This window comes from Diabrotica virgifera, chromosome 10 (assembly GCF_917563875.1).
Source record: "Diabrotica virgifera virgifera chromosome 10, PGI_DIABVI_V3a".
Lineage (NCBI taxonomy): Eukaryota > Metazoa > Arthropoda > Insecta > Coleoptera > Chrysomelidae > Diabrotica > Diabrotica virgifera.
In genome coordinates, this window is record NC_065452.1 from 30615137 (window position 1) to 30639515 (window position 24379).

The 24379-nt window shown below is 32.0% G+C and overlaps 2 protein-coding genes across 2 annotated transcripts in view; one reads left to right on the forward strand and one right to left on the reverse strand.

The window, feature by feature from the left end:
* Positions 1 to 605: 605 nt before the first annotated feature.
* Positions 606 to 1263, reverse strand: LOC126893181 (mitochondrial import inner membrane translocase subunit Tim10B). The gene is made up of 2 exons (XM_050663135.1): positions 1065 to 1263; positions 606 to 1000 (listed from the first exon to the last, which is right to left on the reverse strand). The coding sequence occupies exons 1-2, from the start codon at positions 1092 to 1094 to the stop codon at positions 743 to 745; spliced, it is 288 nt and encodes a 95-aa protein (XP_050519092.1). The 5' UTR covers positions 1095 to 1263; the 3' UTR covers positions 606 to 742.
* A 5058-nt stretch (positions 1264 to 6321) lies between these two features.
* LOC126893182 (ceramide kinase) overlaps positions 6322 to 24379 on the forward strand; it is a 233251-nt gene continuing 215193 nt past the window's right edge. Inside the window, exons 1-2 of the mRNA XM_050663136.1 lie at positions 6322 to 6617; positions 6674 to 6892. Coding sequence (XP_050519093.1) covers positions 6491 to 6617; positions 6674 to 6892 — 346 coding nt within the window. The 5' untranslated portion in view covers positions 6322 to 6490. The remainder of the gene's footprint in view (positions 6618 to 6673; positions 6893 to 24379) is intronic.

A 24379-nucleotide genomic window follows, 5' to 3' on the forward strand; every position in this document is an offset into this window, starting at 1 on the left:
GTCAGATACAAAAAATCAACCCAAAGCAAATACAGGACATTTAGGCGTCCCGAGAGACTTTTTACCGGACCCCGGACAAACTGTTAAAAAACGGGATAATCCCGTTTTACGGGACCTTTGATCACCCTACTGTAAGGCACTAGATCACATGTGGCAAACATTTTTGGAGACTACCAATTAACTAGAAAAATATGGTACCCATCCACAAGCTAGAACATAGTTAACACATTAAGCAATGAACTCTATTTTGCGATTGGGTCCATGGCACTGTAAAAAATTTACAGCCCACATTACGCTATGCCTCGAGAATAATATCTATACACACAGCGCCCTGGATGTGACTACCGTGTATACATTTTATACACAAAGCGCTTAAGGCTTTAAAGAATTCTGGAATGAGTATATTAAATGAATGGAAGATTATAGAATAAGCCAATTGGCTGCAGCGTGAATGTCTCACAAAAAAAATGTTTGAATGCACATACAGAAACTGAGATAGTAAATCTAACTAACCTTCAGCATGATTCTACTAGTGGTGAAGTAAATGCCATTATCGTCCCTAGTAATATTTATGTAAACGACAAATTTTAATAAGAAAACAATAATAACAAGGATCATTTTTAATTAAAAAATATCTGTACAAAGCTAAAACAATATTCTAAATAATTGGGGCAACCGATAATCGAATGTTATTAAATTCTACAGTTTTGGATAACCTCCACTGTTTAGTACTACAATACACTTATGTCACTTGACTATTTTCTGCTTGCTGTTCCTCCAATAGTTTTTTCTCAGCATCTGCTCTTTGTTTATTGGTAATTTCAGTTTGAGCAACGATAAAACTCTGCATTATCTTATTATTCATTTTAATAAATTTTGTAGCACAGTCTTCAACACAAGCTATTTCTCCTTCGTCAGGTTTTATTGAATTCACATTATCGATGCATCTTTTAAAACACAATTCACTCATTGTGTTATAAAGCAGCAAGAAATCTTTGAACTAAAAAAGAAATGGTTAATTCAGATGATAATTATTATATATTATGTTAGTTAATGTTACATACGTTATGTAAAGCAAAATTGCTACTATCCATTTTTTTGGACAATTTTAGTTACTTTAAAATTTCTTTTAACTAATTTCATTTATAATTTAAATAGTTTATTCATATTCTAATATCTTAATCTTAGATTTGAAAGTTTACCATAACCTCATTTAACCTTGTGTTTTTGACATACGGCAGTTGAAAGTGACGTTTAAAAAGTGAGAGCTGGCCTTCATTGATTTAAGTTTACAGCAAGTGTGCGCAAAATTTTTTTTCACTGAAATATCTTTATGGCAACGTTTAAATTATATTCAGTTATTTTAAATTTGCAACAAAAGCATTATTTTTGATTATAACAAAAAAATTTCGCTGAAAAATTCGTCGTCACAAACGCCAAATATTTAAAATCTCACTAAAAATCTCAAGAAAAAAAAAAGCAATTTATATGTTTCCTCATATCTTTCATAAAAAATTTGATATTTTAGATAAGAACACTATTCTGCTTCTATTATTACTTTATGCATGTTTTGCTATCAGCTTAAATACATAAAAATTCAATATATTCAATGTTTTGGCAGTGTCTACATCTAACATAATACCGTGGAAATCTTAATAACGCAACAGTAAAAATCAAGCTAATAAATTCATAAATAATCAGTGGTGTCATGGCAAAATTAGCAGTGCGGGAACGCAGTGCCGGAACGCACTGCTAATTTTTGTTTACAAAACCTAAATTTTCTATTATTATTTTTTCTTTTCTTAACCAGTGCGGGAACGGCGTTCCCACGCGTTCCCGCACCCTGACACCACTGTAAATAATGTATGAGTGAATACATACAGACATCAAAATAATTTAGGGGACGACACCTATAGCAATGCTTTAAATCAATGTTAGGCGCAAATACAAAAATAAATTTATGTTTTTAATCTTTTTTATTGTTTTGTCGATTATTGTACCAACTTTGACGGTAAACGGTAGTGCTGATAAGAATGGCTATAAAAAATTTAAGAAAATTTCAATATGCTATGCTTTGTCTATCATAGGCGTAACCAGGGGGGGGTTTTGGGGGTTGTAACCCCCCCCATTGGGATGTACTTTGAGCTCTATACGCTTAACACCATAGCCCTCAGAGACCTTCCAGTAGTTGTAACCCCCCCCTTTCAGGTAATTGTAACCCCCCCCTTAGGATCATCCTGGTTACGCCTATGTTGTCTATAAGATAAAATGTAATATTTCTCTATTGGTTCTTGATTTTCGATGTCTATGTAGATTTTATTATTTAGTTTTGCAATTGCCAATAATAGAGACACATAATTTAAATCGCAAAACCAGTGGCGGGCTATCAGAATGCTTCAAGCTTGCAGAAGTCAATGAGACGTTGCTGAGGTTCAGGGGCGTCATTTGATAGGGTCAGAGGGGGAATTTGCCCCCCTGACTCTGAAAATGACTGAAATTTACAAAAAATACATCAATTTTCATCATTACATCATATATAATGTATTGCATATATAATGCTTGCCCCCCAATCAAAATTTCAAATGACGCCCCTGCTGAGGTCCTCCACACGAACTGAAGACTGAAGTGTCATTGGTTGTTTGTGGTAAAGATTTCAAGAAACTGGTAATGTTGCTGAACGTCGTAGAGGCCGTACAAGGATAACCAACTAGATTGAAGACCGTTTTACACTGTAATAACTGCATCACAATTACAAATGAGCCTGCAAGAGACCCATCAGGTGTTTGTGAGTGGTTAAACCATTAGAAATAGACTGCATGAAGTAGGGTTAACTGCTCGAAGACCTATGAGAGTGCATGTGTTATCCAGAGGTATCACGCTCGTCGTCCGTCGACTTCAGTAGGTACAAGAACACGCAAATTGGGTTAGATGCGAGTGGGCCACCCTCTACTTTGTACACAGATGAGTCCCGATTTGGATTTGCACCAGATACAAGACTGGCATGAATTTGGAGACGATCTGACAATGCTGAACGATTGGCCACCGTGCAGGAGGTTCATAGACAGCAAGGCGGCAGTGTAATTGTATGAGGTGGCGACATTCTTGGTGGAAGAACCAATCTCGTTTGTCTGGAATGGTTTCTAAACACAACATCAGACTGCCGCGATATTATTCTCGAACCTATTGTTGTACCTTTTGCATAACAAACTGGTCCCCAATTTCAATGAATGCACGAGAATGCGCGACCGCATACTGCCAGGGTCGTGCGAACATTCCTCGAAGATAATGAAATTGAGGTTTTGCCATGACCTGCACAATCACCAGATTTAAACCCAATTGAGCATGTATAGGACATATTGGGCAGACGCATTTTACAACAAAATTTTGCGTTCAATACAAAGACAGAATCTGTTTGAGGGCCTTTCAATGGAGTGGAACAAAATACCGCAGCAAGACATTGACCATCTGATCATGAGTTTGCATAACAGATGTAGGACAGTAATCAACAACCTTGGAGGTCATACACGATACTAACTTAATCTAAAGACTACTTTGTTGGGAGTTGAGGGGCAACAAATTATTTTTTTATTTCTTTTTTGTTACGTTTTTTTTACTTATGGAGTTCTCTTTTAATTTTATTAGGAGCTATTGCAATAAATCTAAGAAAACATGTTTATTTTATATTCGGAACACTTTTTTCTAACTTTTTTCTTAATATTTAAAATAAATTATTTGAAATCCTTTTGTAATCTCGCATTTTGTTTTTGTTTCCTAGATTATTTTGATGTGTGTAGTAGAAGTATGTGAAAATAAAGCTTGTCACGCACAAAGCGCTATGCTAGAATATATATTATATCTCACATATTACATCTCATATCGCTCACCATAGTAATGAGTGAGCCTGCATACATGGAACTTTAATATATATTATGGTTCAGTGAATGCAACCTAACTCATTACTATACTGAGCGATATGACAATATTATGGGATATAATATACATGGTGCTTCATAATTGGAAATATTCTAACTGTAGATTCTTGGGCTCAAAATATTAAGATTTAACCCAAATCACTTAAATAAAATGTGGCTCCTTACTGAGTTACAGGTTGTTTTATTTATAAATTTAAAAAGTATTTGTACCCAGTACTTTAAAACCATTCGGCATATCCTTGTCATACTTGGAAGTATAGGTAGTGTACACCCTACTAAATTATGTTAAGCAAACGTTTCTGGCTACTACCAGAAGCATACGACAGGGGGAAGTGAATGGTTGACCCTTTCCAAATACTACGCCACTGGCGGAATTGCTATTTTAGTGCAATCTTTGTATTCTCCAATATTTTCTATGTAAATAATATACTCTTTATCCGTAACGATAAAATCATTAGTTTTCGAGATATTCGAGATTCACCTGTCGTATGCCTCTGGTGTACAGTATCTACACTTGCTGCCAAGTCTGACAAGGATATGCCAAATTGTTTTAAAGTACCTACTGGGTACAAATACTTTTTAAATTATGAAATAACTCAGTAAGGAGCCACATTTTATTTAGGTAATTGCTTTCGGTTAAATCTTAATATTTTGAGCCCAAGAATCTACAGTTATATTTCTATAGTTAAATTATTAATTAAACACCCTGTATGGTATTTTGGACTTATTTAATTTTAAAACATTGTTTTTTAGTTGTTAATGCAGCTCGATCGCCCGTATTTCCGTAAGGAACCTTCCTCATTAACAATTAAAAAGAAAGATATTTTAGAATAAAACATGGCAAAAATTCTTATCGGCACCTGATAAAAGAAGGTTTGAACTTGAATTTAGGTATTTGCTTATTACAAAAATAATATTTTTTACCTTTTTTTGAGCCTTGAAAATCGCTATTTTTCGTTTAAATTATTTATAACTCGAAAACTATAGAATAAGTATAGAAGTTTTAGTTTATAACTTACACCACTACGCCTTACACCACTATGTGGTAAAAAGGTTTTTTGAAAATATATATAATATAGTTTATAACTATAACTATAGAATAAGGTTTGAGCTTGCATTTAGGTATGTATTTCGTAATTTCAAAAACGATATTTTTTACTTATGTTTTTGAATGTAGAAAATCGTGATCTTTCGTTATTTTTCATTTTTAAATTGTTTATACATCGAAAACGACCAACCTAAGAGAAAAATTACAAAAAACCTTTTTTATTTCGAATGATCCAAAAAATATGAAATAATATCTGCCCGAAATAATAATATATAATAATAATAAAAAATTACTTAAAAAAACTTTAACAACTAGCCTTGTTTTTCATCAATGCAGGGTGTTTTAAATAACTATGGCAAACTTTAAGGGGTAATTCTGAATGAAAAAAATACTGACAGTTTGATTCGTATGTCCGCAAATACTTCGTTTCCGAGATAGGGGTGTTGAAATTTTTCTTACAAACTGACGACTTATTTATTGCTCTAAAACCGGTTGAGACCAAATGAAATTTGGTGGGATTTAAGAGATAGTTATTGCTCATTTTTTATATACAATTAGGAATTTAATATTCACCATTGACGCGCATACGGGTAATATGACCCTTATATGTGCGCCAATAATGTGAACATAAAATTCTTAATTGTATGTAAAAAAAATGGACAATAACTACCTCTTAATACTCCCCAAATTTCATTTGCATATTTCAGTCGGTTTTAGAGCAATAAATAAATCGCCAGTTCGTAAGAAAAATTTCAACACCCCCTATTTCGGAAACGAAGAATTTGCAGACATACGTTTATAAAGCAAATTGTCATTATTTGTTCATGCTGATTTACCCCTTAAAGTCTGCCATATTTATTTAAAAACACCCTGTATTGACGAAAAACAAGGCTAGTTGTTAAAGTAGGTGGGCAACTTTTTTATTATACAATATAAACCAAAAAACGTTAAGAAAAATAAATTTTAAGAAAACTTGAGGCTATAATTGGGTTTTAATTTCAGTATTTTATAGATGCAAGAATCTTCCACAGGGTCACGCGAACTTTGAGAAAAAATCACAGTTTGATTGATACACCCGGTATACAATGACAATTTATCTGTCTAGCAACAACATTATTACAGAGATGTTGTTAAAGAATAAGGCTATAACATATTAAAAATCACTCAAATCGGACAACAGGTTTATGAAATTCGAGACATCAAAAATGACGCATTTTTAAGGTGGTGCGTTAATTTTTTGGAGAAGTGTATTTATCAGCTCCTGTACTATTGATGCGTCCGGCGCGTGGTTGACTAGACAGACCCATCTTTTATCCCTACCCAAGCAACCAGAAACATCAAATTTTGACATCAAAATGAAAAAATGAAAAGGAAAACAAAACAGTACTAAACGTCATGTAGAAGTAGTTGTGCTCGTTTAATTTTTAATTGTTTTTTACGAAAGTTGTGACTTGTGACCATGTGTAAATTTAAATTGGCGATGAAACACGCATTACGGGGTTAAGTTGATATGAAAATAATGGATAGTGATGTACAAAATTGTGTCCTTTTAAACACGTTTCATACCCGAAAGAAAAAATTGAGGATAATTTTTCATCAAGGAAATCTCGTCTGGGATAACGAAAAACCGCCGTCAGGTAAATAAAAGAGTATAACCAAATTCAAAACATAAATAAATGTTTTTCCTTTGTAGATAAGACTACTGTTCCTATAGAAAATGTAATATCTGTCCAACAGAATTACAGGAAAACGCATCCTAGTGAAACTAGAGAGTTGAATCCTAATGCATTCACTATCCATTATGCAGAAAGAGAAAAAGGGCCCAAATGGGTCTATAAAAACCTAGTACTCAAAAATTCTGACCCACTTTTAGTCACAACATGGGTAAAAACCTTGCAGACCCGGCTAAAAGGTAAGTCAAAAAATAATGTCTTATTTTGCGTGTGGCCATTTAAAATTTAAAAAAATAAGGAAAAAGTTATTATCAGTGATGGACATGTGCGCCCATACCCATGGGCAAGGGAGGCCGTGCCCTCTCCTGACTTTTCGGGTGCTTCAAACTATATTATAATATTGTCATCCAAAGTATACAAAATGTAATGTGCAACATCTTCACGTCTGGCTGGCCCCCCTTAAAAATTTTATATGGGCGCCCATGGTGGTGGATCTACGGGAAGGGAAAATTGAGAAATTTCACCCCTAACAAGGTCCAAAATAAAAAAAAAATTGTTATAAATATATATTAGCTGACATGAAACATAAACAACACACAGACAGATTCAACTCAATAAACATCCTATTAGGGAAATTAAGGGAACTTAATGCTTATACTTAGGTAAGTTATTATTTATGTGTTTTATGTGATTTTGGTTTATCTTTTTTCTCTTTTGGTTGATGTTTCATTGGAAGTTCGCCCCTAAGGAAAATTTCCCCTCCCAAGGCAAATTTCTAGATCCGCCACTGGTTATTATAATTAAAAAAGTTAATTATTGTTTTAAAACCTTCAGAAATATCAACGTTTTCCAGTGATAATTAACTTATATACAACATTGTAATTACCTTGGGAATTTCCAAATATATACAAAATATTTACAGGTATAATTTAAAATATATACACAATGTACAGGGTGATTCGTGTAAAAGGTCCAAAAATAATGACTGGGAAATTGTGATACCAATAAAAAACAATAAAATAATAGAAAAAACATTATACAGGGGAACCTCGATAACTCGGATTAATCGGGACCGATCCGGGTTATCGAAAATCCGGGTTAGCCGGAGAATATGGTAAAAATTAATAAAATACGGTATACTTACAGATAAACTCCGTTATAATTGAAATAACATGAAATATATATGCACAGTACACATCTAAATTACGTATAGTTGTATAGAGTATTGTTCATTTCTTGGTAAAAAAACACGCAAACACAAACCTATCTGAAGCACGATTACAGAACGGAAGCGAAAAATACGACTGTACTACACACAATACGGTCACAATCAGAACAATGTTATGTTATTTAAGAACAGTGGAGACTAAGACCATTGTTTAAAAAATCATTTTTTAAATAGTCTTTTAGTCTTTTTTGAACAACGCTAAGACAGTTTGAAATAAATAAAGGAATAACAGGTGCCTGTTGTTTCCGATAATCCGAGACAATGAACGTCGCCTTGCCGCCGTGTGCCATGAGTCATTTTTACTGTCGTAGGTATAGTTCAAATTACACAAATACACATTAGATACCTCTCAAATATTATATTACATACATTTTTATTGAAATGTTTGTCTGATGAAAATCGATCCGGGTTAGCCTGACTTCCGGGTTATCGTGGGCCGACTTATCGGGGTTCCACTGTATTTATTCGGGCTCAAATACAGGGTTTTATGTTGTAATTAAGTATTGTCGACGCAACGAATGCTAGAGCAAAGAAGGCTGAGGGAGATCTAAAAGTTGCATTTCACTTCTCGCCTGTCCAGCGCGGTAAAATTCCAACGAAGAGAAGTGAGATGCAACTTTTAGATTTCCCTCAGCCTTCTTTGCTCCAGCATCCGTTGATTTGCAAATTTTGGAAACCACGAAGGTGTTACCAAAAAACTTGGTCCCAATAAAGTTTTAACTATTCTAGAATAGTTAATTACAAAAATTCCACAAAGGAATAGCTTCAGAACAATATCAATAAAGTTTTATTTTTAATATTATTTTAATTTTATTAAAGTAAAACTTTCGCTTGTTTAAAGCAGATGTCGCCACTACACCCACGTTGTATCACGTTGTTTTGATGTAATTCGATACTACCAGCCCGATTTGTTTGAGTTTGTTCAGAGATAGTCATATATGCACTTTTTGATGAGAACCTAACAAGGTTCGAAACCGGTTAGAGTGCATATATAGCGCTCTCCGAACGAATTGAAATATAAGACGGCTCTTGTTTCGTTTTACAACGAATTATTTACAACAATTAACGTGTTTCTACAAGAAGCATATTCTACATCGTCAACGTCCACTTCAATACAACTTTTAGTCCCTTGTTCTTCTTCTTCTTATAGTGACGACTCATCTAATGAAAGTTGACTATAACTATTGCAAATTCTTCTCTATCTTCTGCTTTACTTACAGCGTCTGTGTGTTTAACCTGGTCCAGTCGCGCATGTTTTTCAGCCAGGATTTTGATCGTATACCAGGACCTGGTAGTCTACCATCTACCTTAAAGACGGACCACGTTCCACTGGTGGGAGTATTTCGCGTCAAACTCAAAATAGTGCAGAAAAAGAAATCACAATCATACGACCTACTTATGCTAAAAGACCCTGACACGAAAATGAGGGTCCAAGCCACGTTAAACGAGCAAGTGACTGCAATTAGAGACGAATCGAATGAAGAACAAATGATCAAACAGATGACCAAAATAGTTCAAAATGTAAAGGATAAACACTTAAAGGCAGATAAATTAACCAAGAAGAAATCATGGATGACAGATGAGATCCTGAAACTATCCAGATGAGATCCGGTAAGTCCGGTCTCTAATTATAATCTATATTCTACTTTTTAGAAGATTTTCTATACTTAAAAACAATCGACGAAGATATCAGTCAATGATTCTGCAGTGAAAATTGCAGCACGTGACCCGTGTTTTGCCCAGTAGTATATTCAACTTTCGATCACGATAATACACTAACCACATCCTAAAATCACTTCACGTTTATCTATTTACAGCAAAATGGAATGTACAATAAGTTTATTTCTTATTAAAGGAATATACAGCATGGAACGCACTTATGGAATAAATTTTTTTTTCTTGTTTTAAAAAACTGTAAAAAACGACTAGACCCGTCGATTTTTATACAGGGTGTCCCAAAAGTAGCGGGACCGTCGAATATTTCACGTAATGAACATCCGATCGAAAAACTGAAAAATACTTATTCGATATTTTTTAAAAATTTATCGAATAATACCAAACACGGCCCACTCCACCCCCTGCCCTAGAGGTGGGGGGTAACTTTAAAATCTTAAATAGGAATTTCCTATTTAAGATCTTAAATATAAATCCGAAGAACATCAGAAGCCAAGTTAACTTGGAAAATCCAATTACCATTCCAAGTAACAACAAGAATGAAGTTGATACCACAAATATACTGACAGACAAGCAGGCCATCGAAATTTGCAAATCTAAAGATCCTTTCCGTTCTCATATTAATTTCATTAAGAAGGATACTTTAGAACCATCGATAAATCTGGATCCTTTGACCCCACCAAGAGTTAGATTAACCAATAACTCGAATAGTCGATATCTTTTAGCTAGATTAAGGGAACCGGATATCTTAAAGGCCATTAAACTTCATGTTGCTTTTCTACACGACCAACCTGCATCAGTATTTTATGATGGGTATACCAACACAAGTGTTAAACTGTTTCTAGCTTCCGAAGGACTTCCGACTAAGAGTGAAGATCTAAGAAAAATTCTTCTAGAATTCAACGATGCTTATGGAATTGGTGCAGATGAGGTAGACGCTGATCTTGCTGCTTTTAGGTTTTTTCTCGCTTCGGAAAGAATTATTCACCTGCAAAAATCGAAGGGAATGTCACCGAAATTATTATTCCACTAGCTCTCCAAGACGAAATTTTTAAATAATACGACGTGTTCTGAGCAACTAGAAACCTCGAATAATTTTAGTGATGCCAAATTTAGTATGGTTCTGATTAATATTCGTTCTATAAGAAATAAAACTGACGAATTATTTTTGTTTCTAGAGGAATTGGGATTCCCCCAGATAGTTGCGGTTACAGAACACTGGCTTGAAGTCAACGAGCCTTTTTTTGTAGAGAAATATACCACAATTGCTAGGTATGATCGTCCAAACTCAGCTTATGGAGGCACCCTAATTCTTTCTGTAAACAATGATTTTTCTCTTTTTTTGCATCTATAGATCACCCGACTCTTCCGTGGAACTATTTTTTCAGAACCTGCTAAATTTGTTAGATGACTTGCCTCACAAAAGCAGAAAAATTCTATGCGGGGACTTCAACATAAACTATGCTGCTGCTTGTGCTACCCAAATGTTCTTGGTCAACATATTTGAATCATATGGTCTCTCAATGCACGTTAATTCTCCTACAAGGATTACAAAAACTACATCTACCATAATCGATTATACTCAGATATTGTCTCAGATATTGTCTCAGATATTGTCTCAGATTTCTCACCCCTTGATGTCTGCTCTACAGTTATTAATGCGGAACTATAGGATCATTAAACAGTATATACGAAATTTAACATCTTCGGCAAACCCTCCTCGAAAACTCGACGTTTAGGTAGGATTTTTTCCGCTCGGAATTTTCATAAATTGCAAAATTTATGTTTAACTTCTGACTGGCATTTTCGTTCTACGGACGTGGACTATAATTTCAGTGATTTTTTAGAGAAGCTTGTCTGTATCTTCAATAAGGTATTTCCTTTAATTACGATTAAGCCAAAACATCGCAAATCCTGGGCTACCAAAGGTATCCGAATATCAGCCAAAAATATGCGTTCACTACTGTATATCAAGAAGTTTACTACCAACGTCTCTGTCACTCAATATATCACCAATTACAGAGTCACTTACCTAAAACTCATCAAATCAGCTAAAAAAGCCTACTATCAAAATCGTGTGGGAAGCTCCAAAAGTGTTGCAAAAGAAACTTGGTCCATAATAAACGATCTTCGAAATAAAACCCACGCAGCTCAAACATTTGCCCTTCCAAACACTGAAAATCTAAACGAATACTTCATTAACGTGAGTAAAAATATAACATCAACTCTTCAGTCTCAACAAGATCCCATTTCCTATCTCCCTAATTCAGGAATTGTCTCGAATTCATTCTTTATAAGACCAATCTATAAATCTGAATTGATCCAAACGATCAATAGTATCAAAAGCAAATCATCTTGTAGTACTGATGGACTATCCATAAAAATCTTCTAAAATTTCACAGATAATGTGTTAGAACTCCTCCTCTCACTAATTAATGATTCCTTTGAAAATGGTAAATTTCCAGAGTGCCTAAAGACAGCCATTATTATTCCTCTTCATAAAGGTGGCGAAAAATCTAATGCCTGCAAATATATACCTATTGCTCTACTACCGGTACTCTCCAAAATTATTGAGAGGCTCATAAAAACCCGACTTATGTCCTTTCTCTTTGATAACAATATTTTATCACAAAACCAGTTCCGCTTTTTAACTAATAAATGTACTACTGATGCCATGTTTTCTGTACTTCACGAGGTGTACCAAGCACTAAACAATAATCTTTATACTGCCACTGTTTTCTGTGACTATGCCAAGGCTTTTGATTGTGTAAATCATGAAATTTTGATCAAAAAACTAAATTTCTATGGAATTCGAGGTATTTCTTTGAATTGGTTCAAATCTTACTTAGATAATAGGAAACAACTGGTTAGAGCAAATGATACTGACTCTAGTCTCAAAAACATTGTATGTGGAGTACCACAAGGTTCAGTATTTGGTCCTCTACTTTTCCTTATCTTTATAAATGACATCACTAATTTAAAAATCGATGGAAAAATCTGGTCTGACTCTAATTTACTCTCCTTTAACGTGGATAAAACGGTAGCATTATCATATAAAGGTGCTCTTCAACCCCTGCTTGTGAATAACAGCCTGATCTCTACCGTTGATTCTGTAAAATTTCTTGGTATTCTTTTAGACAGCAACCTCAAATGGTCCCTTCATATCGATTTGTTAAGTAAGAAACTCGCCTCAGCCTGCTATGCCATAAGATCTGTTTCAAAGGAACTCAATTTAGCATCTTCTAAAATAACATATTTTTCTTTGTTCGAGTCTCATCTTCGATATGGTCTTCCTTTTTGGGGGTCTAGTACAGCTGCCCAATTTGATGTTATTTTCAAATTACAAAAAAGAGCAATAAGATATCTGTTTGGCCTCAGAAGAACAACCCATTGCAGAAGTTACTTTAAAGATCTCGAAATTTTAACCCTTCCATCTTTGTATATTTTAGAAACTGTTGGCTTAATTCGTAAACACCTGCATGTCTTTCCAGCAAGGCCTCATCATGACTACTCCACCAGAAATTCAACTTTTGATGTCTATTTACCGATCCCGCCTTCTGAGTTAGTAAAGAAATCTATAATATATTCCGCAAAAAAACTATACAACCATCTCCCTTTACAACTTAAATCTGCAACATCTTTCCATAAGTTCCGTAAAATGACAAAAGCTCATTTATCTAAAAGACCATATTATTCAGTAGAAGAGTTTCTTAATGACTAACTAAGAAATTACAGTAATGTACAAGTAACTAAAGTATATTTATCTATATTTTGGTGTCACATACAGCAGCTTAAATTTATTAGTTTCTTTCTTTGTGTTTTATTACATATATGTTGTATGTTTAATTTTGCAATTTATAGTAATTTTGCAATATATTGGTTTTGTTTTTTGCTTCACTTTTTTAACTTGTTTATATTTTTTTATTGACGATTTATCTAATTTTAGAAAACTGTATTTGTTATTGTTATATATTTTTTTTCTGACTATGTTTTTGTGACTTTGTCCATAAAATTGTATAATTTTCAGTGACAATAAAGCATATTTCTATTCTATTCTAAATCGGAATAGGAGGGAATCTAGTGAGAATTGGGTTCAACAAACTAACTGTAGGAGAGGAAGAATGGAAATGGAACAGGAACGAAAGAAAACTAGAACAAACAAAAAACTAAGAGTAAATGATAGATTGGAACATAAGGTAACAAACGTGGCAATGGATAAGGATACAAGTACAATAAATCATAAACGACAGGAAAGAGAAGGACAAAAAAGAAAAGAGGAAGAAAGAAACAAGGAGAACAGAAAAGAAATGTGGAAGATGGGAACCTGGAATATTAGAAGTATACAAGGCAAAGAAAAAGGACTGGAGATGGAGTTTGAAGAAACAGGACTAAGTAGATATACTAACAATAACTGAAACTAAGAAAAAAGGACAAGGAATGGTAAAAGCAGAAAATGATCATGTCTTAACCCGGCATTGGTCGCTAGGTAGGTTGTTACGCGAGTGGTCGCGCGTGAGATTTTCTCTCACATATACAACTTTTGCCTTTCTTTACAAAATTTTACAAAAAGATGAGGTTTAATCAACGATAAAGCCATTTGCTTTAAAAAGACACGACGTTTTTCTGTTTTATTATTATTATCTTTATATAAAATGTGATTATTGATGCCGCCAATATTTAACATTGAAAAATATATAGTCCAGGGCCCATCTGTTTTGAGATGGACGTTGAGAGGTGACTCAATTTTTTTTGCAGAAATTGCTTAAAAATAACTCAAATAATAATATTTTTGTTATCCTCCTTCTCAAAAAGGTCCGGAACATTGTTTAAATAATTAAAATGTCAAAAAATGAAGGAAAAATTCGATTTCTTTCTTGGTTTTTTGATTATAACTTTAAAAGTATTCATTTCCCAGAAAAGATGTACTGACATAAAAGTTGCGTAATTAAATTTTCTACAATAGAGAATTAGTTAAACGTTGAGAAAATAGTCACCCTTGTTGCAAAATAGCAATAATTGCGAAAAAAACCATACAAAAACAAGTATTCGTATTTTACGTTTTTCAACCATTTATGCTACACTTATGACCTTCATATTTCACCCAGAAAAACTTTATGATACACTAAAACAATACTGTAAATTTCATTAAGATCGGCTCAATAGATTTTGCAAAATAAATTTTGCAATCCAGTTTTCACAAAAACAATTCATTTTTTCAAAATGTTACAGGACTGAAAATAAAGCAGATAGCAAGTTGAAATTTTTTTTGCGTATAGAAGTGTACTGTAACTTTCATTTGCAATTTGCAAAATTAAAATCAATTAATTACCACGGCGTCAGGAATTTTTTTAACTAAACAGTAATTATTGGTGCTACGCGCAGGACAGCGGTGTTCAATTCACATGAAGTTGATTTCCACCAAAATTTTTTCCAATCTTCATCTAATATATTATTTTCTTGCTCTATATTTTGTTGTATTTTAATATTTTAATTCCACAAAAATCAAACTAATTTTATTATTGTTTGTGAAATATTGTTTAAACAATTGTATATGTTTAAAAATAATAAACTTTTATTCTCAAGTTAAAATATATGAACAAAGAAAGTTTTTGCTAAAAAAAGTGTTATTTCAAAGGATAGAGTATGTGTTTTTATTTTGCAATAAACAAATTTATTTATTTATATCGAAATGTAATAAAAATTAAAATGTATCAATAATTATCAAAGGTAATTGGAATGCCCAATCAGAGCTAACTATCCGGTGTCCTGCGCCCAACACCAATAATTAATGTTTATTTTAAAAAAATTCCTGACGCCGTGGTGGTTAATCGATTTTAGTTTTGCAAATTGAAAATAAAAGGTACGGTACACTTCTATAAGCAAAAAAAAATTCAACTTGCTATCTGCTTTATTTTCAGTCCAGTAACAGTTTGAAAAAATGAATTTTTTTTGCGAAAGCTGGATTGCAAAATTTATTTTGCAAAATCTATTGAACCGATCTTAATGAAATTTACAGTGTTGTTTAACTGTATCATATAGTTTTTCTGGGTGAAACTTGAAGGTCCTAGGTTTAGCATAAATGGTTGAAAAACGTAAAATGCGAATACTTGTTTTTGTATCGTTTTTTCCCAATTATTGCTATTTTGCAACAAGGGTAACTATTTTTTAAATTTTCAACCAGCTCTATATTGTAGAAAATTTAATTATACAACTTTTATGTCAATACAACTTTTCTCGGAAATGAATACTCTTAAAGTTATAATCAAAAAACCAAGAAAAAAATCGAATTTTTCCTTCATTTTTTGACATTTTGATTATTTAAACAATGTTCCGGACCTTTTTGAGAGGGAGGATAACTCAAATATTATTATTTGAGTTATTTTTAAGCAATTTCTGCAAAAAAAATTGAGTCACCTCTCAACGTCCAAATGTACTAATATTTTTACAGATGCGCCCTAGTCTAATATGGTAAGTTACCATCTACAACTAACCCACACAATATAGGATTTTCATATCATCGACCACATCCACGGCGCCTTTTATTGTATCATAAAAGGATATTATTTTAGGTAATAAGGGGAAAAATAAAATTAATTTTTATACACAGTTGGTGACAACGGTGGTCGCTTGATGAGAGAATCTCTCACATAACGCGCACTGACTCAACAATACCGTGATACTAAGTAAACTGAGTCACTATCTGAGCGGACGAGTCTATTAGATTGTCGAGGGAGGATAGTTAGGAGACTAGAAGGAACTACAGCGCGCATAATTTCCCAGAAAAAAAATTGTGCGCAATTTTCTGAACGCGTGAGAGAAAATCTCATATAGCGACCGCTGGCGGGTTAATATATAGCGGAATAAAAGAAAACAAGAGAGCAGCGGCAGGGGTGGGATGCATAGTGCACACCAGATTAACAGAACAAATAAGTAATAATTGAAAAGCCTGGTTAGAGAGAATACTATCGGTTGAAATGAAAGATAAAGGCAAAATCTAAAAACAATAATAATTGTATTAGACCATCTGTAAAAATATTAGTACATTTGGACGTTGAGAGGTGACTCAAATTTTTTTGCAGAAATTGCTTGAAAATAAATCAAATAATAATATTTGAGTTATCCTCCCTCTCAAAAAGGTCCGGAACATTGTTTAAATAATCAAAATGTCAAAAAATTAAGGAAAAATTCGATTTTTTTCTTCGTTTTTTGATTATAACTTTAAAAGTGTTCATTTCCGAGAAAAGTTGTTCTGACATAAAAGTTGCGTAATTAAATTTCCTACAATATAGAATTGATTAAAAATTTAAAAAATAGTCACCCTTGTTGCAAAATAGCAATAATTGCGAAAAAACCATACAAAAACAAGTATTCGCATTTTACGTTTTTCAACCATTTATGCTACACATAGGACCTTCATATTTCACCCAGAAAAAACTTTATGATACAGTAAAACAATACTGTAAATTTCATAAAGATCGGTTTAACAGATTTTGCAAAATAAATTTTACAATCCAGCTTTCGCAAAAAAAATTTAATTTCTTCAAAATGTTACAGGACTAAAAATAAAGCAGATAGCAAGTTGAAATTTTTTTGCGCATAGAAATGTACTGTACCTTTAATTTTCAATTTTGCAAAATTAAAATCGATTAACACCACGGGGTCAGGAATTTTTTTAAATAAACATTAATTATTGGTGCTACGCGCAGGACAGCGGATAGTTTGCTCTGATTGGGCATTCCAATGACCTTTGATAATGATCGATACATTTTAATTTTTAATACATTTTGATATAAATAAATAAATTTGTTTATTACAAAATAAAAACACATACTCTAACCTTTAAAATAACACTTTTATTAACAAAAACTTTCTTTGTTCATATATTTTAACTTAGAGAATAAAAACATAAGATGTAGATCTTTGAAATGGTGGATGTGTGAATTGTTCGTAAGAGGATTTTTCCACATTCTCTATTTCATCTGTTTGATTTAGAGAATAAAAGTTTATTATTTTTAAACATATGCAATTGTTTAAACAATATTTCACAAAAAATAATAAAATTAGTTTGATTTCTGTGGAATTAAAATATTAAAATACAACAAAATATAGAGTAAGAAAATAATATATTAGATAAAGATTGGAAGAAATTTTGGTGGAAATCAACTTGTGTGAATCGAACACCGCTGTCCTGCGCGTAGCACCAAAAATTAATGTTTATTTGAAAAATTTCCTGACGCCGCGGTAATTAATCGATTTTAATTTTGCAAATTGCAAATGAAAGGTACAGTACACTTCTATAATCAAAAAAAATTTCAACTTGCTATCTGCTTTATTTTCAGTCCTATAACATTTTGAAAAAATGAATTTTTTTTGCGAAAGCTGGATTGCAAAATTTATTCTGCAAAATCTATTGAACCGATCTTAATTAAATTTACAGTATTGTTTTACTGTATCATAAAGTTTTTCTGCGTGAAATATGAAGGTCCTAAGTGTAGCATAAATGGTTTAAAAACGTAAAATGCTAATACTTGTTTTTGTATGGTTTTTTCGAAATTATTGCTATTTTGCAACTAGGGTGACTATGTTTTAAATTTTTAACCAATTCTATATTGTAGGAAATTTAATTACGCAACTTTCATATCAGTACTTTTCTCAAAAATGAATACTTTTAAAGTTATAATCAAAAAACGAAGAGAAAAATCGAATTTTTCCTTCTTTTTTTGACATTTTGATTATTTAAACAATGTTCCGGACCTTTTTGAGAGGGAGGATAACTTAAATATTATTATTTGATTTATTTTCAAGCAATTTCTGCAAAAAAATTTGAGTCACCTCTCAACGTCCATCTCAAAACAGATGCGCCCTGGACTATATATGGTCCAAATGAAGCCGACTCGGCTTATAATAAGGATAAATTCTGGGAAGAATTAGCATTGGTCACGGAACAAGCAAAAGGAGATATATATTTAGCAGGAGACTTTAATAGCAGAGTAGGAGCAAATAACCAGGAATATAAAGAGGTATTAGGAAAATATGGAGAAACAGCACGAAACAACACAATGGTATAAGAATGCTAGATTTCTGTATGATGCACAATTTAGTAATAACTAATACATTTTTTGAACACAAAAACATACACAAGTACACAAGAGAAGTTAAATGTAGAGAAGAAAAATCGATAATTGATTACATGTTAGTAGAAAAAAATAAGAAAAACGTAATGGACACAAAAGTTAGAAGGGGTCCAGAAATAGGAAGTGACCACTATTTAGTAATAATAAAAATAAAACAAAATATGTCAGATAATAACAACAATCACAAAATGCAAGAAAAGAAGCAAGAATATGAAACTATTAGGTAATAAAATTTGAGAAATACAGAGAATACTGAGAAGTACCAGATGATCATAAATCAAAAATTAGAAAATACTAAAGAAAATAGAGAGGGTCAAAACGTTGAACAATTATGGAACTACTTCAAAGAGATAATACTAAATACAGCGACAGAAGTATGTGGAACAAGTAAATAGAGCAATAAAAGAAAGCAAACGGCATGGTGGAATGAAGAAATAAAACAAGTTAAAAGAAAGAAACATGCTTGGAAAATATAATTACAAAACAAAACACCAGAAAACTATGAAGAATATAAAAAACACAGGAGACTAGTAAAAGAACTGGTTACAAAGGCAAAGAAGGACAAATGGACAGAATTTGGAGAAAATATGGTAACAAACAGTACAGAGAATAAAAAACTGTTCTATGGAGTATTAAAATCGATGAGAAAAGAAAGAATTCAAGAAATAGAAAACATAGAATACAGTGACATAATAGAATACATTGTTTGTATAAATGTAAATTATATGAGAACTCATGCCTTTAATGCACATATTTTAAGCGATTGTTGTATAATGAACAGTTTATAGTCCAGGGCGCTTCTGTTTTGAGATGGACGTTGAGAGGTGACTCAAATTTTTTTTCAGAAATGGCTTGAAAATAACTCAAATAATAATATTTGAGTTATCCTCCCACTCAAAATGGTCTGGAACATTGTTTAAATAATCAAAATGTCAAAATATGAAGGAAAAATTCGATTTTTTTATTAGTTTTTTGATTATAACTTTAAAACTATTCATTTCTGAGAAAATTTGTGCTAACATAAAAGTTGCGTAATTAAATTTCCTACAATACAGAATTAGTTAAAAATTTAAAAAATAGTCACACTTGTTGCAAAACAGCAATAATTGCGAAAAAAAAACCATACAAAAACAAGTATTCGCATTTTACGTTTTTCAACCATTTACGCTACACTTAGGATCTTCATATTTTAACCAGAAAAACTTTATGATATAGTAAAACAACACTGTAAATTTCATAAGATCGGTTTAATAGATTTTGAAAAATAAGTTTTGCAATCCAGCTTTCGCAAAAAAAATTTATTTTTTCAAAATGTTGCAGGACTGAAAATAAAGCAGATAGCAAGTTAATTTTTTTTGCTCATAGAAGTATATTGTACCTTTCATTTGCAATTTGCAAAATTAAAATCGATTAATTACCATGGCGTCAGAAATTTTTTAAATAAACATTAATTTTTGGTGCTACGCGCAGGACAGCGGTGTTCGATTCATACAAGTTGATTTCCACCAAAATTTCTTGCAATCTTTATCTAATATATTATTTTTTTACTCTATATTTTGTTGTATTTTAATATTTTAATTCCACAAAAATCAAACTAATTTTATTATTATTTGTGAAATATTGTTTAAACAATTGCATATGTTTAAAAATAATAAACTGGTATTCTCTAAGGTAAAATATATGAACAAAAAAGTTTTTGCTAAAAAAGTGTCATTTCAAAAGATAGAGTATGTGTTTTTATTTTGCAATAAACAAATTTATTTATTTATATCGAAATGTAATAAAAATTAAAATGTATCAATTATTATCGAAGATTATTGGAATGCCCAATCAGGGCAAACTATCCGATGTCCTGCGCGTAGCACGAATAATTAATGTTTATTTAAAAAAATTCATGACGCCGTGGTAGTTAATCGATTTTAATTTTGCAAATTGCAAATGAAAGTTACAGTACACTTCTATATGCAAAAAAAAATTCAACTTACTCTCTGCTTTATTTTCAGTGCTGTAACATTTTGAAAAAATGAATTTTTTTTGCGAAAGCTGGATTGCAAAATTTATTTTTCAAAATCTGTTGAACCGATCTTAATGAAATTTACAGTATTGTTTTACTGTATCATAAAGTTTTTTTGGGTTAAATATGGAGGTCCTAAGTGTAGCAGAAATGGTTGAAAAGCGTAAAATGCGAATACTTGTTTTTGTATGGTTTTTTCGCAATTATTGCTATTTTGCAACAAGGGTGACTATTTTTTAAAATTTTTAACCAATTCTATATTGTCGAAAATTTAATTACGCAACTTTTATGTCAGTACAACTTTTCTCGGAAATGAATACTTTTAAAGTTATAATCAAAAAACGAAGAAAAAAATCTAATTTTTCCTTAATTTTTTGACATTTTAATTATTTAAACAATGTTCCGGACCTTTTTGAGAGGGAGGATAACTCAAATATTATTATTTGAGTTATTTTCAAGCAATTTCTGCAAAAAAATTTGAGTCACCTCTCAACGTCCAAATGTACTAATATTTTTACAGATCCGCCCTGGTCTATTAACAGAGTACCAAAGAAACATTAACATCCAATTATACCCAAAAATACATAAAGTACCACTTATACCAATAATTTATGACAGTATGGATTCCCCTTGTAGCAAACGAAGAAACCAAAACTATAACCAACATTTAAATTATCTCAAACCATCAAAGATTCTTTACTACGCCTATGGAGATTCAAAACTGTGATCAAAATAAGCAAAAACAACAAACAACGAATTCCTAGGTAGCATCTAAAAAAGAAATAATAAATAAATGACCATAATATATTATTGTGATTGCCGCTTTTTGCTTGAGATTGTAACAAAATATTTTACCTTGAAAAGTTGATGACAGCAAGTGAAAGGTCAACATGTGTATTTTATTCGTTTAAGTTTAAACTGCCTACAATATTTTAAATTTCGCTTGAGTGTTTCAGCATAGATGTTATAAAGTAAAATGCATTTTACTTCTGTATTATTATATTACTACTACGTTTAGAAAGTATGTCGAATGTTGAACATATTGATTAACATTTAATTCAATTTATTGTAAAGTAACTTTACAAATTTTGCAATTAATCCATAATACACCAGGTAAATCAGGCAAAAATATAACGTGTTCAGGATACTTGATCAGCCAGGTTGCAAATGGGTTTTTGAGTACTATACCTAATACGTTACAGGGTGTTTCCAGAGGCGGCTTTACCTATTGTGCAGGGTGTGCGGATGTTGGGGTCGCCGATCGCCAAAGACCGGGTCCTTTACTTTGTTTCAACATAAGTGCTTTAAAAATCTGCTTTTTTGTACTTAAAAGTATCAATATATTTAATTTCAAAATTAAAGTCATTAAATTTCCTTCAGAAAAAATTAAAGCAAACCGACAAACTCAGATTTTTGTGGTCTTTTCAAATGTAAAAACAAATTTTGAAAATTTCAATATACAGGATGTTGTTTCAAAATCACAATTACTTGTTTTTTTGTTAATCCGGACCTGAATTTTTCTTGTGATTAATAATTGGGTCGTTCTAATGTGGTAAATAAGTATTGATTAATTTTAAAATGAGTATTTATTCAATAACTTTAATAATTTATAATTAAAAGTTAATAATACCTGCTTTTTAATGTCAGAGTTCTTAAAAAATTCAATATATTTCAAAATTAAAGTCATAAAATTGTCTGGCCGAAAAATTGAAGCAAACGATTAGACTTAGTTTTTTGTGCTCTTTTCAAATATGCAAACAAATTTTCAGAATTTCAATATATAGGGTGTTGTTTTAAGGTCACAATTACTTTATAATTTTTGTTAATCCGAACCTGGATTTTTTGTGATTAGTATGTCGGTCGTTTGGGTTTTGGATGAGACACATGTGTACCAAATATCAAAAAAATATACAGGGTGGTTCTAAAGTTATGGGTTAGGAAAGAAATTGGCAAAATCGATAAAACACCCTATAACTCGGTTATAAAAGTCGGTAGGGCAAAAAATGTAGTATACCTAGAACCGCCTCGGTGACCCCTATTTACAATTAAAGTTTCCACAACAGATTTCGGAACCATTGTCGGTATGTCTTCAAACGAATCAAAAGATCGCCGTCCGTCCGTTGGACGGACAGCCGGGCGTGCGGCAATCTATAAATCGCGCTTAAGTGCCAATGTAATTTTTCATTAATCATTTTAAAGCATATTTTATGTTGAAACAAAGTAAAGGACCCGGTCTTTGGCGATCGGCGACCCCAACATCCGCACACCCTGCACAATAGGTAAAGCCGCCTCTGGAAACACCCTGTAACGTATTAGGTATAGTACTCAAAAACCCATTTGCAACCTGGCTGATCAAGTATCCTGAACACGTTATATTTTTGCCTGATTTACCTGGTGTATTATGGATTAATTGCAAAATTTGTAAAGTTACTTTACAATAAATTGAATTAAATGTTAATCAATATGTTCAACATTCGACATACTTTCTAAACGTAGTAGTAATATAATAATACAGAAGTAAAATGCATTTTACTTTATAACATCTATGCTGAAACACTCAAGCGAAATTTAAAATATTGTAGGCAGTTTAAACTTAAACGAATAAAATACACATGTTGACCTTTCACTTGCTGTCATCAACTTTTCAAGGTAAAATATTTTGTTACAATCTCAAGCAAAAAGCGGCAATCACAATAATATATTATGGTCATTTATTTATTATTTCTTTTTTAGATGCTACCTAGGAATTCGTTGTTTGTTGTTTTTGCTTATTTTGATCACAGTTTTGAATCTCCATAGGCGTAGTAAAGAATCTTTGATGGTTTGAGATAATTTAAATGTTGGTTATAGTTTTGGTTTCTTCGTTTGCTACAAGGGGAATCCATACTGTCATAAATTATTGGTATAAGTGGTACTTTATGTATTTTTGGGTATAATTGGATGTTAATGTTTCTTTGGTACTCTGTTAATAGACCAGGGCGGATCTGTAAAAATATTAGTACATTTGGACGTTGAGAGGTGACTCAAATTTTTTTGCAGAAATTGCTTGAAAATAACTCAAATAATAATATTTGAGTTATCCTCCCTCTCAAAAAGGTCCGGAACATTGTTTAAATAATTAAAATGTCAAAAAATTAAGGAAAAATTAGATTTTTTTCTTCGTTTTTTGATTATAACTTTAAAAGTATTCATTTCCGAGAAAAGTTGTACTGACATAAAAGTTGCGTAATTAAATTTTCGACAATATAGAATTGGTTAAAAATTTTAAAAAATAGTCACCCTTGTTGCAAAATAGCAATAATTGCGAAAAAACCATACAAAAACAAGTATTCGCATTTTACGCTTTTCAACCATTTCTGCTACACTTAGGACCTCCATATTTAACCCAAAAAAACTTAATGATACAGTAAAACAATACTGTAAATTTCATTAAGATCGGTTCAACAGATTTTGAAAAATAAATTTTGCAATCCAGCTTTCGCAAAAAAAATTCATTTTTTCAAAATGTTACAGCACTGAAAATAAAGCAGAGAGTAAGTTGAATTTTTTTTTGCATATAGAAGTGTACTGTAACTTTCATTTGCAATTTGCAAAATTAAAATCGATTAACTACCACGGCGTCATGAATTTTTTTAAATAAACATTAATTATTCGTGCTACGCGCAGGACATCGGAT